Here is an 18,414-nt window from a genome sequence, read left to right as displayed (position 1 = left end):
GGTGTATGCAAAGGAAAATTCCACTGCTTTTAGGAGTAGCTGAGGTAAAGAGAATGGGGTAGACAGATGTAAAGAGGAAGGATGGATGACTAATGATAATATTCCATGGACATATTGAAAATGGAACTAAGGAAATTGAGGGGTTGGGTGAGGTTGGGAGAGATTGGGGAGAATGATGAGAGGTGACATTGATGAAGGTGCATGGTACTCATATACCAGCATGTTGAACTGAAGCTCCTTTGTACAACTACTTAAAGATAAAAAATATGAAAAACTAATTGCCACATTTTGCAGTATATTGTGGGAAGATTATTAGAGTATTTTTCACTCGTAATGTCGAATAGTTGCTAAACTGTTGACATGAAATTAGAAGACAACATTTTGGACATAATCCCAATTCACAACACCCACTTCCTCACATCCCTCTTCCACCAACTGTTTCCTTACTGTAGACTGATCTGGATGGCTTGCTTTTGTGAAGTACTTCACATTGCTGTAAAAACAAGAATATGTATAATTCTATTTCAAAATTACAGAGATGATCCTGGATCTATATTTAAAAGCAGTTTGATTTTTTAATGTTTAGATTGATTTACTTGCTAATACTTTTAATGTAAAGTGATTTTATGCACATGTGTTTGCCCCTAAGAAATATCAATTTAGAAATCAGTTATTTCTGGGAACAACTCATGACGCTAAAATATTATTTCAGATGCTATGAGTTTAAATGGCATTTTTAGATATGTACAACTGTATTTTCAAAATATTTTATTAACTTTCAGTATCTATAAAATTTGACATGAGTATTCTGGTTTTGACATGTATGCTTTTTATATGGAAGAATTGGATAATTAGTTAATGCCATTTTCTTATTTAAGGTGTGGCAGTCTTTGTGTTTCTGATACATTGCTTGTGAACTCTGTTGGCAAGCTTATAAATCAGATCAACAACCATACATAATTTATTTCTGTAGGTAACTGAAAGTAAGGTGTGGAATACAAATATGTTTTTAACACTACTACTGTGAGTCTTAAATTGAATTAGTTAAATGTTTACAAAAAGAAAGCAATGATTCTGCTTCTCATAGTTTTATTATTCCTTTTCCTGTCATCAACCACATAAAAATATAATACAGCATATGTGTGTATATGCTATAACACAGCCTATTTTATATTGCATGGTTTTAAAGCCAGCCACATTTTGTATTACTCTGATGTATAGCTTCAAAGTTGTAGGTAATTAATTTACTTTGCTTAAGATATCTTATTTTTTATTCTATATTAGTTTTTTGATTTGCATTAGAATTAAGTGTAATTTCGTACATGAAGCAACATTCAGCCTTGTCTTGAGATAACTGTATGAATGTACTTGTGAAAAAAATAAATCCTCTCCTGAGAATGTCATTTTAGACATGAGAGATTTCTATAAGATGAAATGTGTCATGAGGCTGGATATTTTGTGACACATTTTGTAATGTGAAATCACTTGGTCCCTTCTGAATTAAAACAGATGGAAGGGATATACATGCAAAAATTCCCTGAAAATACTTTCAGCAAAATTTACATGCATTATAAGCAATAAATGAATTCCAATATATTTTTAAAATTTTTATATTAACTATTACTTCCACTAAACTTACTCTCCGAAATGTGCTAGCATTTAAACTTGCTTGTTTACAAAACATTGTGCAATTGAAAATGGCAACATAAAAACAAGGCATACCACATAGTTTATCCTTTTATTTTGGAGAGCTTTGCATTCATTGAGTTCTTTTGTGTTTGTGCATGTTGTGTTTGTTTCCATTCTTAGAAATAGCCTTTCTTGTCTGGTCTGTCAATGTTAGATACATTAAAGCTCATATCTGTTCTGAAAAATGGATACTTCATTTTCACATTAGCACAATCAACTTACATATTAGAAACGTTATCAGTATCTTTTACGTAGAATAAACTCCATAATCTGTGCTGCTTGCAATTTTCTTCTTCTCTTCTTCTTCTTCTTCTTTCTTCTCTTCTTCTTCTTCTCTTCTTCTTCTCTTCTTCTTCTTCTTCTTCTTCTTCTTCTTCTTCTTCTTCTTCTTCTCTCTCCGTCTTCTCCCTTCTTCTTCTCTCTTCTCTCTTCTTCTCTCTTCTCTCCCTCCTCCCTCCTCCTCCTCCTCCTCCTCCTCCTCCTCCTCCTCATCCTCCTCCTCCTCCTCCTCCTCCTCCTCCTCCTCCTCCTCCTCCTCCTCCTCCTTGTCCTCCTCCTCCTCCTCCTCCTTTCCCTCTCTCTTTATCTCTCTATGTCTATGTCTGGATGTGTGTGTATGTGTTCGTCTCTCTCTTTTCTCTCTTTTGTTCCTCTCCATTTTATCTCTCTTATTTTCTCCTTGTGCAGAGTCATGTTTGGATGGATTGTTAGAAATTTCAAAACACTGAATGTCAAATATTCCTGGGAACAAAAAAAGTAATGCAAATTTTCCTATAGAAATTATCAAGCTGACAGAATTTAAAGATCATTGGTTCAGATTAATTTAATTTTGTTTTCATACAACTCTAGCTTGCTGATAGGAAACAAAATTACAAAGTATACATAGGACAAGAAAAAGGAGCATTCCTCAATTTAGTATGGTTTTCACATTCCTGTTGGCATCTTGGGTTTGATAATGCAGATACAGGATACCTGATGTGCAAAGCCATTATAAAAACTTAAGCAATATATAAATATTTAATCATGTTTGTGTTTTTATTTAATTTTATTGTAAAGGTGATATACAGAGGAGGTATAGTCACATGCATAAGGTAAAGAGTACATTTCTTGTTGAACATTTTACCCTCCCCCTCATTTTTCTCTTATTTCCCCTCCTCCCCTCAATTTGCAAAGTTCATTTCCAGTACAGTGTCTTGTGAGTATCACTGTTGCATTGGTTCTCCTCTGGTCCTTTGACTCACCATTTTGTTATTCCCTTCACTTCCCCAATTCAGATAAATGTATATACAGACACAGGGTATCAAAATCAAAAACAGTGACAATAGGGGTTTCCCAAAGTATTTTCTGAAATAAAAGAAAAAGAACAGAATGTCTTATCATTATGAAATAATGTTTTTCAAGTATTTTAAATACGCTAAGCACTTGACTCATACCTGTAATCCTAGCTACTCAGGAGGCTGAGATATGAGGATTGTGGTTCAAAGCCAACCCCAAGCAGGAAAGTCTGTGAGACTCCAATTAACCATCAGAAAATTGAAAGTGGCACTGTGGCTCAAGTGGTAGAGCTAGCCTTGAGCTGAAGAGCTCAGGCCCAGAGTTGCAGCCCCATGACCAACTCAAAATAATGATAATAATAACTACACCTTGTCCAATAAATTCTGTGACTGCTGTAAGAAGTATTCATAAATAAGTCACCTGTGTTCACTTCATTGAAATTTCATCTGCCAGTAAGAAATGAAGTTACATGAAACTACTTTACAGTATATTATTTCAGCTATTATTTCAGAGATCCTTTGTTTCCTAGAAAGTCTGGCTTTCTTCTTCGGTGCACTGAATAATCACTGTGACAGCACAGTTGCAACATACTTGCATTTCTATGTTTTTAATGTTTATAACTTAGGTAACATTGTGATGACAAATGCAGGCATTTGTTATTTGCTGTTTAAACTTTTCCTAAAGTAAAATTAAAAATAGAAATGAAATCAGAGGAATACTGATCCTTCAGATATTTTTTGACAAGTTTTAACTAATATATGCTCATTATCTATGTGTTTGGCGTTGGTTACCTGGAGGCAATGAGCAATTTGCCGTGTGATTTGACTTCTGTGAAAACAAACACAGTCTTTTTATTCTACTAGAATATATTTATTCTGTTTCTTTTTGTTTTTCTTTTTTGTTGGTCGTGGGGCTTGAAATCTGGACCTGGGCACTGTCCCTCAGCTCTTCAGCTCAAGGCTAGTACTCTACCACTTGAGCTACAGTGCCACTTCCAGTTTTCTGATGCTTTATTGGAGATAAGAGTCTCATGGATTTTCCTGCCTGGACTGGCTTTGAACCACCATCTTCAGCTCTCAATCTCCTGAGTAGCTAGGATTACAGGCATGAGCCACAGGCGCCCGGCTTATTCTGCTTCTTATTAGTCACAATCTATGTGCTAGGACTTATCTATATTTGAGAGATACAAGGAAATACAACAGACAAGTTACAAGCCATATCTCTCTCATTTTGGAAAGATGACAACATAAATAATAAAATAAGTGGGTAACCACAGATATATGTAATATTATATATATATAGGTAATACTATTATGATATGTATGCATATTACATATATATATATATATGAGTACTATATATTTAGTTTTCTACTATTTGCAATTTATAATATAAATATTGGAAAGTGGTAATTGCTAGTGGGAAAACAGGAATACCAGGTTTGGGGGATAGTACCTGAGTATATTTTTAGTCACATTTAAGCACTCAGAACTTTCTTTTGCTTGGTGATGTTTGCTATTGTTGTACTTTTCTGCTAATCTGTAATCTGTAATAACAAGTCTCTGGGCACCCAGTTATCTCTGAGCTCATCCTTGACACCTAATCTCTTAGCTCAAATCTCAGATGGAGTTGGAAGAAAACAGACTTTTAGTCAGAGATCTCTAGCATTGCGTTTGACCAAAGAGTTTCCTTGATTTCACTAACGTTGTAAAACCTGCTGTCCTACTTTTCCAACTGGAGACCTGTCCCTCCTCCTTTGTGAACCTTGGTTATGGTTGTGTCATCTGTAAAATATCTAAACTATGAAAATTCTGTGTTCTGCCAACGTAGGGATTCAGACTATTCCAGGTTCTGCCCCTGAAGTGAATCTTTTTCTTGTTAATAAGCACAAGTTGAGCTGCAGAACATGCTTTGAGAGCTGCCTCCTGAATTACAGGAAAGGAAACCTTCTGTTATAGGCTTAAGCCAATCAAATATAGGTTCATATGAATTGGCCTGTAAGGTTTCTTTCATGGGAGGACTTTACATGTGTGCCAGCCAATAGATGAGCTCAAGGTTTGAGCTAATGTAACTGAGCCTGAATCAAAGAGAGGTGTACTGATAGGAGACACTCTTATTCTTCAGACACATTTTCTCAGGGAAGCAGCAGGGTAGAATTTACCCATGCCTCATTAGGGATGCATGCCTCCCTATTGTCTGACTCAAGACCAACCTGAGACAATTCAATGGCATGTAACCAGCTACCTTTACATATACAAGATCACAGATTTAGAAGATTTGGATTTATGCCCCCAAAATTCTAGTTTTACAAAAAAAAGTGAGATACTATCATTGAGATAAATAAAGTGAGTCATCACTGTACAACTATAGGAAAAAAAATAAAACTAACCTTATGCCAAGGGGAATTGCAGGTATGAATTTAAATAACTGAATGTGGGTATTGCAGGATATATTCAAAAAGTAATAGAAGATGACCAAGCTACATTTCCAAGGAGAAATTTTAAATTATTTATTTTTTAACATATATTAATTGCAAAAGAAAATTTCATTTTGATATTCATATTAATGCATACTGTCATCTAATCAGATTTGTCTTCTCTCTCATGCTCCTGAATTCCTTTCCTCTCATTTTCAACAATTTCAAATGTTTTATTATTCAGTTTTAATATATACAAATAAAATACCTCGATGCATATATCCTTCATCTCCAGTGCTCTTTCCTGCCTACTCATGTAGACCAACTCCCAACAGAACATATTGTGTGTTAATGTCATTCATTTTCATTAATGTTAATTAATTGTGTAAATTGGTTTTGCCTTTTCAGTTTGCACATACATATAATTCTATCAGAGTAACCCTTCATATTGCTCTCTGTTTTCATATATCCTTTATCACAATCTTCTTCAACTTGTGGTTAATTTCTTGGTGCCATCTACAAACATAGACACGAAACTTCAGGGATGATCACCTTCAACATTTTCTTGCTCTCTCTACCCCCCCCCCCCACAGCTCCTCAGTCACACAGAATCATGCTCACATATGTATGTTTGTATGCCTATATGGATGCATATATGTATTTATATAATTCTATATTCATGTATACAATTTGAGACTAGATTTTGCTTATAAAAGGAAACCTGTCGCCTTTGTCCTTCTGAACTTGACTTCTTTCACTGAACATGATGATCTCCAGAACCATCCATTTTCCTGCAGAATGGTTAAAGTAATTTATAAATGACATAGGGAGTGCTAGCAATCTCTTTACTTCAATAAATCATAAGAAAACACATTGTATTTGTTTATATACACATATATTTGTATTTGTTTGTACATTGTATATTGTATTCATTTATATACACACTGTATTTGTAACATACATATATATACATATGTGTGTGTGTTTGTGTAAGTGATTTAGAGATCATTATAGAATGGAGAAAAGATATTATTGGGATATTGGGAGACCAAAAAGGAACAAGTTTTGCACACAAGTGTCATTTGAATTGAATATTATTTACTTATTTATTTTATTTTTTGAGGATCCTGGGGATTGAACTCATGGAATGGGCACAGTCCCAGAACCTAATTGTGCTCAAAGCTAGCATTCTACTACTTGAACCACAGTGCAATTTCCATATAGTCTGAGTATATTGGAAATAAGAGGCTCCAGTATGGCTTCAAAAGAGATCCTCAGGTCTTAGCCTCCTGACTAGCTAGGATTACAAGGAATGAGCCACTGGCCCCCTACTGAGTTGAATCTTAAGGTTAAATAGCAATTTGCTGAACCATTAAGGCATAGATTCCATTGGTAATGGAGAAAACGCAGAATAAACACAAATCTATAATAAAATATAAGGAACATTGTAGGAGAAACTAAAATTAATTAAAAGTCAGATGTTATCATGCACCAGTACATATAATTAATATGGCAGCAAAATACATGGAGTAACCATGAAGAAAAAATATTTAGAAAACAATAATAACATAGCCCTATGGAAATATATAGACAAAACTATATTATTTTTCAAGAAAATAATGAATTAAAAACCAATAAAAGGAAAATAAAATAGAGCTAATTAGTTAATACAAAATGATAGTAATTGATAACAAAAACAATATACTTCAAAATTAGAATAGGTAAGTGTAAACCAAAACTTTTACATCAATAGCATCCTGGATAATAGTGATCTTGACCTGGTTTTCCATAAATGTTTGGCTTCACTAGAAGTCTCAGTGACCATTCTGACCCATCTAGCAAAAAATAAGAATAGGAATAATTAAGTAATCACTCCCTAACATCACAAGAAACAGCAAGAGAAAATGTTAACATCTCTCTTCCTGATTATATTTGATCACATCTAAGCCTGGTTTCCAATTCCTTAACATACAAAGGAAATTAATATATGGTCCTTAAGTTATCAAAGTTCTTTTCATATCTCTTATATTATTATGTCTGTAGGATCCACTTTGATATGTGGGTGTCCCCAGAAAATCATTTGTTTAGTATTCTGAGTTCCTCCTGTATCTGTCTAGATTTCCCCATCTACTTTCTTCTCCATCTTACTTAAAGGTTTTCTAGTGACTGTACAAGAGATGAATTATTTTTACCCTCTTTACTCACAAAAATTGTATGGTGTTAGTTCACATAATATGATTTTTCCAAGTCTTTCCATTTCCTAACAAATGGGGCGGTTTCATTTTTTCTGATGGAAGCATAGTCCATAGAATTCACACACACACACACACACACACACACACACACACACACACACACACACACACACACACATACACACACACATCACATCACATTTTCTTGATCCATTCATCTACTGAGGGATATCTGGGTGGTTCTATATCTTAGCTATGGTGAATAATGTTGCAATAAACATAGTTGTGCCGATAGCTTTAGTATGGCCTTGTTTGTAGTCATTTGTATACATGGCCAGAAGTGGGATTGCTAGGTCATAGGGAAGTTCAATGTTTAGTCTTTTGAGGAACCTCGATACTAGTTGTCAGAGTGGTTGAACAAGTTTACATTCCCACCAACAGTGCAGTAGGGTTCTCTTTTAGCCATATCCCCTCCAGCATCTGTTGTTATTAGATTCCTTGACTATCACCATTACAACTGGGGTGAGGTAAAATCTCAGTGTTGCTTTGATTTGCATTTTTTTTATGGCTAGAGAAGTTGAGCATTTCTTCAGGTATCTATTAGACATACTTATTTCTTCTTCATGGAAGTCTCTATTCCACTTATTAATGGGTCAGTTGTTTTTTTGAGGATTTGTTTTTGGAGGATTTAATTTTTGAGTTCTAAGTATATTTTAGATATGAGGCCCTTGTCTGTTATATGACTAGTGAAGATCTCCCAGTCTGTTGGAAAAAATCATATTAATTGAAGTAAGCCAGACCCAAAGATATATATGTTTCCATGTTTTTCCTTCATTTGCAATAATTAGTATAGGTCAAGGATAATTTTATCAGATGAGCAAAAAGCTCAAAAGCTATGTACATATGACCATATAAGATGATGCTAAGTAAAATGAACCCCAAGATATGGACACAAGAGCTATTTCTTTGTTGTTGTTGCTGTTGTTGTTGTTTTAATGTACTATATGATTTTTGTTTTCTTTGTATGTTCTTCCCCCTATGGTATATCCCCTGTTGTCAGTATACTTGATTTTGGTACCCTGCATCTTGTATATACATTTGTCTAACTTGGGGAGGGGAAGGGGAATAACAAAATGCTGAAACAAGGACACAAGATGACCCATCGCAACAATGTTAGCCACAGGACAGTATATTGGAAATGAAATTTACAACTTCAGGGGAAGGGGAATAAGGGATGTGGGGAAGGGGACGGATAGTGGGAGATCAACAAGGGAGGGGTAAAAATGCTCAACAAGAAATGTACTCATTGCCTTATTCATGTAACTTTAATCCCTATGTACAGCATCTTCACAATAAGTTTAGAAAACGTATGGGCTCTGAGAAAAATTAAATCAGAGATTAGTCAACTCAACTTTATTACTAGACTAACAAAGCAAGATCCTTGTGTTATTTGAGTAAATTACTCCTGTTACAACCCATGATTAAAACCTTATTCTAGTCAACATTCTGGCTAGATGCAAACATGACTTGGAACTCCTCTAAAAAAGCAAAAACAAAAAAAACAAACAAAAAATCCACTTGTCACTAGCATCCTACAGAAGGAGAAAATCAATGGGAATATGTTATCATCATCCAGAAAATTCCATATAACTCTGGCTAGTTGTTATCATTCCAACATCACAAACAGCTACTTTAAAAAATCCTTCCTTCCTTCACCTTAAACCTATGCCCTACTCCCACAGTCCTCTTATAACCTGAGTGAATTTTCCTTTATTAATCTCATTCCAAAAGACAAAACTCAAATAATGTATATGCAGGCCAGGAGAATCATATAACATAATCAATATCTCGGAGGTGGCACTTTCTTATTTATTTATTTTTATTGTCAAGGTGATATACAGAGTGGTTACAGTTACATAAATAAGGTAATACGTATATGTCTTGTCAAACTTGTTACCTTTTCCCTCATTTTTCTCCCTCCTTCCTTCCCTGCAAGCCTCACCACCCCCGCAAGTTGTACAGACCATTTCCAATATATTGTCTTGTGAGTATCGCTGTTGCATTGCTTCCTCTCTTGTCCTTTGTCTCATCATGCTGTTGTTCCCCTTTCTTCCATAATTCAGATAAACATATATACAATACCAGGGTACGAAAAATCAAATATAGTGACAGCAGCAGATAAACCATAGTGGGAAGAACATTCAAAAGAAACAAGAAATCAAGGCACAGTCTTAATTAATATTCTTGACTCTGTGTACATTTGTGTATGTTATTTTTTCTCATGAATATATATGATGCTATATGAACGGAGGGAAAATGCAAATAAAATATGATAAACTTTATTTTACAATGATCCTTATTTGTTGAACATTACTTATCTAAGAAAATCCATAGAGCAATATACCATGAATATTTCTACTATAAAATTAATTCCATGAACATTAGAATTCAAAGAAGTCTTGAGAACACTATACCATAAAAATCAGTTTTAAAATATATTCTATTTTTAAAAATACATTTAGAACACTCTCAAGGAATCAAATTGTAACTGAGTTGAAATATGATACAGAAGAGAACCCATTTCCAGTTCATCATATTAATAGTTATTAGTTTAAAAATGGGATACAGAGATAGAATGGCATGAAGAAATGGAAATATCTCCAAAGAAAAAGCAATTATATTCTGACTATAACCATTATAAATTGTGTCAGTTGGGAGATCTATTTTTAGGGAGAATTCAAAGGACAAATGAATATTGGGAAGGAGTGATTTTATATTGTATGCTCCTGAAGGTGGTTTTACCTTCAAGTGCTTCCAACCAGGAGCTCTGTTCCTTTCACAGGAGTGAAGCAAAATGGATGCTCTAGAGGCACACACTTCCCTTTATACAATATACTCCCTTCATTAAGATGGTAACAGAACACATGAAAATTAACTAGGTCAGATACCTTTACTCTCTTTTATTTCTTTTCACCTAATTTACTTTTTTTTCCCCTGGTAATCTTGCTAATGGTAACTGCCTGATGTTTAGGTTACATGAAAGAGGTGGTAGTAGATTTACTTTATGCATTGATATGTCATCTGCAATTGTGTGTTAGTGAAGAGAGGATACTTCACAATTTCTCAATGAATAGATTCATAGCTTAGATAAAAATTCATCAATATATTTTTAAGATGATTTAATGTTATATTTCTAAAGAATACTGGTTGTAGGTATCTTTAAAATCCTCCATGAATGTGTTTGTTGATTTGGGCATACAATTAGATAAATATAAATATTTCTAGATACACAGGTGTGGATATGCACATTCTATCAAACATATAATTTATTTATTTATTCAGTTTTGTTCGGTTGTGGGGCTTGAACTCTGGGCCTGGACACTGTCCTTCAGCTCTTCAGATCAAGGCTAGAACTCTACCACTTGAGCCTCAGCACCACTTCTGGTTTTCTGGTAGTTTATTGGAGATAAAGTCTCAAGGACTTTCCTGCCTAGGCTCTGAACCATGATTCTCAGACCTCAGCCTCATGTGTATCTAGGATTAGAGACATGAACCACCAGCACCCAGCCAAACATATATTTTATATTTAGTCTACAGTTTTCTTCCTTTGTTACTAGGTAGTGTTTAAGTCTCAGTATTTTCAAGTATAAACATGCTGATATATGTACTGGCCTTTCTGTGACATTACCATTTACCTTCAGTTTTTTTGTTGTTGTTGTTAGTCTTCATTCAGCCTTGAATTTGGGCGTGGGCACTGTCCCTGAGCTCTTCTGCTCAAGGCTATTTGAGCCACAATGGGCCTTCTGGTTTTCTGGTGGTTAATTGGAGATAAGAATTTCAGAGACTTTTCTGCCTGGGTTGGCTTTTCAGTGAGCTCCTCAGATCTCAACCTCCAGAGTAGCTAGGATTATAGGCAAGAGCCACGGGCGCCCAACATTCTTCAATTCATTTTTAATCTCTTTGTTCTGTATTATTTTCTGAAGATGCTTTTTCCCTCCAGCTTTGTTTTGGGTTTTGCCACAGGTGGAACCGACGTGGGCCATCAACAGTGTCTACCATCAGCTCACAATAAGCTGAGGGTTTTGTTTGTTTTTTTCAATGTGGAAATCATTTTTCTTAATAATTGTGGGTAACAGAAATCTATTACTCTTGGTTATTTTGGAGCTCTTTTTTTTTTTTATGAGAATACCGCACAGAGGCGTTGCAATTACGTGAGCAAGATAATGAGTACATTTCTTATCAAGCATTGTTGCCTCCTGCTAGTTTCCCCTTCCCATCCCTTCCCATATTCCGCCCCTCCCCCCAGCCCTCCCACCAAAGTTGTTAAGTTCGTTTTTCTACATAAGGACTTGTACATCTCATTGTTGCAATGGGTCCACCTGTATCCCTAGTTAAACGATTTGTTTTTTCCCGTTCCCCTCCACAAATTATACCAACATCAAAAACGGTGAAAGTATGGGTTATACTGTGGGGGAGGGACATACAAAGCAACATAGAAATAATCTTATAAATATGAAAGAAACATTTGCATGAAAGGAAAAAAAAACAAAAAAAATGAATACTTATCTTGGGGTTCATTCCCCCAATATCATCTATTATTCTTGATGTCATTCCATTCCATTTACTACATTATTATTCTATATACAGAATCCCTTTATTTCATTTTCTTTAAAAGTTATCTTTTGAATTAGTTACATAAAATTAAATGTGAAATTGTTTTTAATTTTTGTTAGCTTCTGTTTTGAATTTTGCTCTAATATACCATTTGATACTCACCTTATTATCTATATAAGAGGAACTTAAAACGAACTTTACAACGTTGGCGGGGGCTGGGGAGGGACAGGCTGGCAGTGGAGACAGGAGGGTAGGGATGGAAGGGGAAACAAAGGAGGAGGCAACAATGCTTGATAAGAAGTGTACTCATTACCTTGCTCATGTAATTGTAACCCCTCTGTATGGTATTTTCACACACAAAAAACACTTATTAATATAAAAATAATTATCAAAGATAATAAGGGTAAAATGAAAGGGCAGGGCATGGTATTGCATACCTATAATCCCAGGAATTGGTGGCTGAAGCAGGAGGATTGTTAGAGTGACTACAGCCTGGACTACACAGCAAGATCTTGTTTAAAAATTAAAATAAGAAAAATAAAATAGAAAAAAAATAAAGAAAGTAAAAAGAAGGTTGGAAGGAAGGAAGAAAAGACAAAAGAGAGAAAATGAGAGAGAATGAGAAGAAAAAAACAGGAAGGAAGGCAGGAAGGCAGGAAGGAAGGAAGGAAAGAGAGAGGGAGGGAGGGAGAGAAAGAGCGAAGGAAGGCAGGCAGGAAGGAAGGAGGGAGAGAAGGAGGGAAGGAAGGAAGGAAGGAAGGAAGGAAGGAAGGAAGGAAGGCAGGAAGGAAGGCAGGAAGGCAGGAAGGAAGGCAGGAAGGAGGGAGGAAGGGAGAGAAGGAGGGAAAGCAGGAAGGAAGGCAGGAAGGAAGGCAGGAAGAAGGAAGGAAGGAAGGGAGGGAGGGTGCATCTTTTTTTAAGCCTTCTTTAAAACTATTGTAATGATTCTAGTTTGGGCTTCTGCTATAGCCTTTATTATGCTTATAAGTGTTTATCAGTTTGTACATTCTGAAACACCCTTACCTTCATGGAATGGCACCAACTTGATATGTTAGAGTATCCTTTTTCATTGTATGACAGTATTTCCTTTGCAAGCATTTTATTGAGGATTTTGTTATCCTTGACCACACAACTCTGCCTTACAAGTAACTAGGAGTATAGGTTTGAGTCAGTGCACATAGCTACTTTTCCATTTCTAAAGGTGACTATACTTCTTAATACAACAAAATATTATCCTCCTCAGAAATGTAGAATATGTATTACTAGTAAATTCTGAAAGATTTTTCTAGAGATAGTTGCATTGTATGGTATTTACTTTAATTGCACAACAAGAAATTGAAGAGCTTTAGTTGTGTAAGTTTAATAAATTCAGCAGTAAAACAGAAAGAAAAAAAACTCTCTAAGAAGCATATATGGTTACAGAAGAACAATTCAGAAAATTGTTGACCAGTAGAAGTTTCCCTAGCCCCCAGGTATTTTGATAGACAATACTCAAAGTACACTTTGAGACATTAAAAAATCTCTCCATTTAATTAGCCTAACCCATTACCCATGACTTGAAATGCACTTTTGAATTGATAACTCCAATATGAAACCTGCTCTCAACTTCTTATCATTTAGAAAGCAGATAATACAATATGGTGATGCAGTGAGACTATTCATAGGACCAAATTAAACAAGTGCTGCTGATGTCAGAGAACAGAATGATAACCTTCAACAAGTATATTTTGAGAACTAGGGACTGAAAATGAAGTGCAGATGAAAATAAACTTGAAGCATAAAGCTGAAATTTCTAATGATGTAAAAATGCAATTAATGGCATATATAAGAAATACAAATAAATGCATAGTTTCTATTTTCTTGATACACAAATCCAAACTACTCCCAGTATAGTTAATTCTTACAAAAAAATTAAGAAAATTGTGAAATGGTCAGAAAAAGTTTAAACTTACTATTATACAATACAATAAATGACATGATGAAAAATGCAAGCATGGTCTGCTGTCAAAATACACTTTATTTAACCTTTGAACTTTAATCCTGCCTTCTCTGAGAATGATAAACAATATGTAAACAAAGACCAAAGAAATCATATTTATTCAAGAAAACAATACATGTTCAAATAATACTGTCATAACTTCATAATGGTCTCAAAGTACAAGTGCAATGATTTTGGAAACTCAGATAGATATGCCAAAAAGAAGCTGGAAGACCTCCATTAAATAAAATATCGTTAAAATTGCAATATAATGTAGTAATAAACCATAGTTTTATAACTTTTAATTATAGCTCATTTTTATGATTAGTCTATAATTAACTACTGTGAAACACATACAGTGACTAATTTATAAACAAACCTTTACCATAGATAAATACTAAAATAATTTTGTGTGTAAATGCATTATATGTATATGTGTGTATATTACAACATAAATTTGGAACATATCCCCTATAGATCAGAGAAAAAAATCATTGTTCCCTCCCCAATTAAATTGTTAGTTTTTGTTCCATTTTTTGTACATAGTAGCTCCTGCTTAGGCAGGTCTAATACTTGCTCCAATCTAATCTGGTATTTGAAGATAAATTTAAATTTCAAGCTGTAGTTGAGTAGCAGTTATTATTTGCCTTTACCTAACTGCTAAAATTATCTGAGATATTTGTTAAAAAGTTGCACATTTAGGGCTGGGAAGGTAGCTCAGCGGTAGAGTGCATGCCTTGCAAGCATGAGGCCCTGGGTTCGATTCCTCAGCACCACATAAACAGAAAGAGCCGGAAGTGGCGCTGTGGCTCCAGTGGTAGAGTGCTAGCCTTGAGCTAAAGAGCTGAGGGACAGTGCCCAGGCCCAGAGTTAATGCCCATGACCAGCAAAAAAAAAAAAAAAAAAAAAAAAAGTTGCACATTTATATTTTTAATATCATCTCTTTCACTTTCTTTTCTCTCACATTTGTTACTGTTCTTATGAAGTTACTTTCTAATTATTAGGTTTTTGAATGACTGACATAAAATATTGTATTCAGTCATCCATGATGTATAGTTGTGTTGTGTTTAGTAATGTGTGCCTACTATAAAAATAATTTAACTTTTCTTAACAGGTAGTAAAACTCATGAATCATAAAACTGAACACAAATGAATTATAAATCAATATCTGGCATCAACCCTGTGCTATAATCCATTTTTTCACTGAACTTCTACTTGAACAAAACAAATCAACAAATCAGAGCAAACATTACATGGGTATCTCCTGAAAGTAATAAAAGAAAAAAACCCTGAAAATTAAGGTCTTAAAATTATTTAGCAGCATATTGCATATTTTCATTTACTACATGAAAAATTTTTTTATTTACTAGACATGATAAAAGTCATGAAAATTCAATACATTGAACAAAAAAAAGATCTTTACTTTCTAGGCATGAAAAAAGCATCCAGTTTATCCAACACTCCCAAGAAATGAGAAAACAGAGAGGTTAAAGATAAAGACATATAATTCATCATCATCATCATCATTATCATCATCATCATAAGAAACATCTGGGGCAGATTGTTAATGTTGGATTACAGCCTTTGGTACATCACCAAACTCAGTGATATAATTTGTATTTAATGGGCAGATTGTCATTCCCTGATAGTGATGACTAAACATGTCACAACGGAGAACCTGTGCATTTTCACAGGTAAACAGGTGCTGATTGTTGGATAAAATGTCCTAAGTGTTACCATACACGTTTCACTAATGATTTCAGGTTCTCCAATAGACTCTTTATGTCTCTCCTGTTGATCTGTTAGCATGAAAGACTGCCAAACACTGTAAGAATTCTAATCCCCACTAAACAAATACAACTCAATCTGCTAATTTCCTTCTGAGAAAGAAAAATGTGAGTTTATAGGGAGAGTAAATCTAAAACTGTGCCTCACTGTGCAATAGTCTTCTTTTTGAGGATCTTAACTGCTGATTTGTATTGCTTATCTAGAAATTAAATACATAAGGAAGTATATGAGGGAGACATTCCTTCTTTGAAGGAAATAAGAAAAACTGCCACACTGCAAATCTTCAAAAGTGTATGAGACAAAAATTGATCTGAGGCAAATAAATGATACTTAATATCATGACAAATACCTAAAATGTTAGTTAATTTTGCTTTAATTAACTTGTTTTAAAAATGATTAGGGTGTCAGAACTAAATATGTTGAGGCAATACAGACCCAAAATAAATCTACTTTACGCCTATCCACAGAAATACACATTATATGGCCAGATGATAAGATAAGTCACTAGGAAAACAACTGTAAAATACAACATGCAAATTATTTAAGAATCTATTGAAACATATGTAACCATTTTTGATAATGTAGGAAAAGCTATATCTCTTCATCTTGATATAGACAATAATTGAATATATAAACATGTTTTGCTAAATATATGTTGAAAAGTAGGAGTTCTTCATTCATATGAGTGTCCAATCCTACCTGCGCTTGCATTTCATCTACACTTGCTTAGGTCAAAAAAATCAACAGAATTGCTTCGTCTTCCCTAGTTTATGAATTAAATGTTTCTTGGTACCTTTTTATTGATCTAATATTTTTAATAAACTTCTAATGATTACAAGATGATTTCCATGTTTTAAACATTTCCCATCCATTACTACAATATAATAAGTAAATGTCATATCTAAAAAATAAATATAGTTATAAGCTAAATGTAAAATAATGTGTAAAGAACGTAAGTTACAAAACATATTGTATTATAACATTGACGTAAAGATAATGATTTTTTATGTGAAAAGACACAGTAAAATTGGCCATACAATTTGGAATGTTGAACATAGTTGCATAGCAGGAAGTATGAGAAAAGAATCATTTTACCTCACTCTGAAAATAGAGGTGTCAATTTTTTTGAAGAATTTTCTTTTGCACCTGTAATTCATAAGTATATACCTCAGAAACAAGTACAATGAGCAAGCAATGGCTTCAGATCAATAGCTCCTGCGTTTAATATTTCCTGTGTTATTAAATCTATCAGTGCAATAAATAATTCATTTGAATCAAAACTAATACAAGGTTGTTAATTTTAAATGTATGCCATTTTATTGCAATACAACACTAGAAATTACACTAGTCTTAGACTAATTTAAAATGTACAATCTATTTAATTTCTTAACAACTCAATAACAGTTAAGTCATGTATATTGTGTGCAGGTAGATTTTTGGACCAAATTCAATGAAAATGTTCATTGCTGAAAAGCTCTTTAAATTTTTATGTTGTTGTCTTTCGTAATTCAGGTTATCTGGAATGAATATACCACCTCCAATTATCAGCAACAAAAACTGGCTCAGACTACATTTTGTTACCGACAGCAATCACCGCTACCGTGGATTTAGCGCTCCGTATCAAGGTATAATTAATGACTACCTCTGTATTTCTTGTTGTGTAAAGTGATGCTGGTATGCACAATTGAATTTAGTGATAGAAGAAAAAAAGATGTCTTTAACATTTATAATCTTTGAATATATGAAAACGATTGTTTTCTTGCTGACGAAATAATATGATCCCAACTAAATTACAATATTAAAGTTTGCTGATTGTTATACAGTAGTAATGTGAGAGCAAAGAATATGAAGAGATTTTAAAGGTAGCATGCAAACTATGTGCCATATTGCTATAATGAGTTGTGTTAGTAATTGGACATGCTACTAAGCCACGCAGAAAATCTGTAGGTGTAAACAGGTCTTTTATCATTTAAGATCCATATCAATACAGTGTATGTTTGCTTTTTCTAGTTTAATTAAACTGCCTAGAATTATTACCTACCAATTTTATTACTAGGTCTAATTCCAGATAAGTGGAATATATTATTTGATATATTAAGTTGGAAAAACTCCCTTTGGAAGAGATTATTAGGGAGATAGCATATTAATGAAAATGTATGTTCTACAATGCTCAGTAATATTGTGTGGTATACTTTATCCTTAGACTACTTATACTAATAATAGATTTTTCTCTTATTAGTTTATCAGCAAATGCTCAGGGAATGGTGAACATTGCCATAGTTATATTCTTTCATTTATCTTGTTCCGTTTTGTTAAGTTTTTAAAAATACTTTCCTCTTTAGTAATCTTCAGTCTTAAAAATTTTGCAAATTTAATACATTAATTATACACACCTTTAAAATAGCATTTGAGCACATAATTTTATGGACTACAAATTTTCAGCCATTCATGTCTATGTC

General features: G+C 33.9%; 1 protein-coding gene across 4 annotated transcripts in view; it reads left to right on the top strand.

The window, feature by feature from the left end:
* The window catches only part of Csmd3 (CUB and Sushi multiple domains 3), a 928,259-nt gene that overhangs the window by 309,144 nt on the left and 600,701 nt on the right, over positions 1–18,414 (top strand). For all 4 annotated transcript variants that reach the window (XM_069991287.1, XM_069991286.1, XM_069991285.1 and 1 more), the window contains exon 6: positions 17,468–17,580. In XM_069991287.1, the coding sequence (XP_069847388.1) occupies positions 17,468–17,580 (113 nt within the window). The remainder of the gene's footprint in view (positions 1–17,467; positions 17,581–18,414) is intronic.

Source organism: Dipodomys merriami, unplaced genomic scaffold (genome assembly GCF_024711535.1).
Source record: "Dipodomys merriami isolate MVZ:Mamm:240054 unplaced genomic scaffold, mDipMer1.0.p SCAF_4, whole genome shotgun sequence".
Classification (NCBI taxonomy): Eukaryota; Metazoa; Chordata; class Mammalia; order Rodentia; family Heteromyidae; genus Dipodomys; species Dipodomys merriami.
This window is presented reverse-complemented; position numbering and strand designations above follow the sequence as displayed.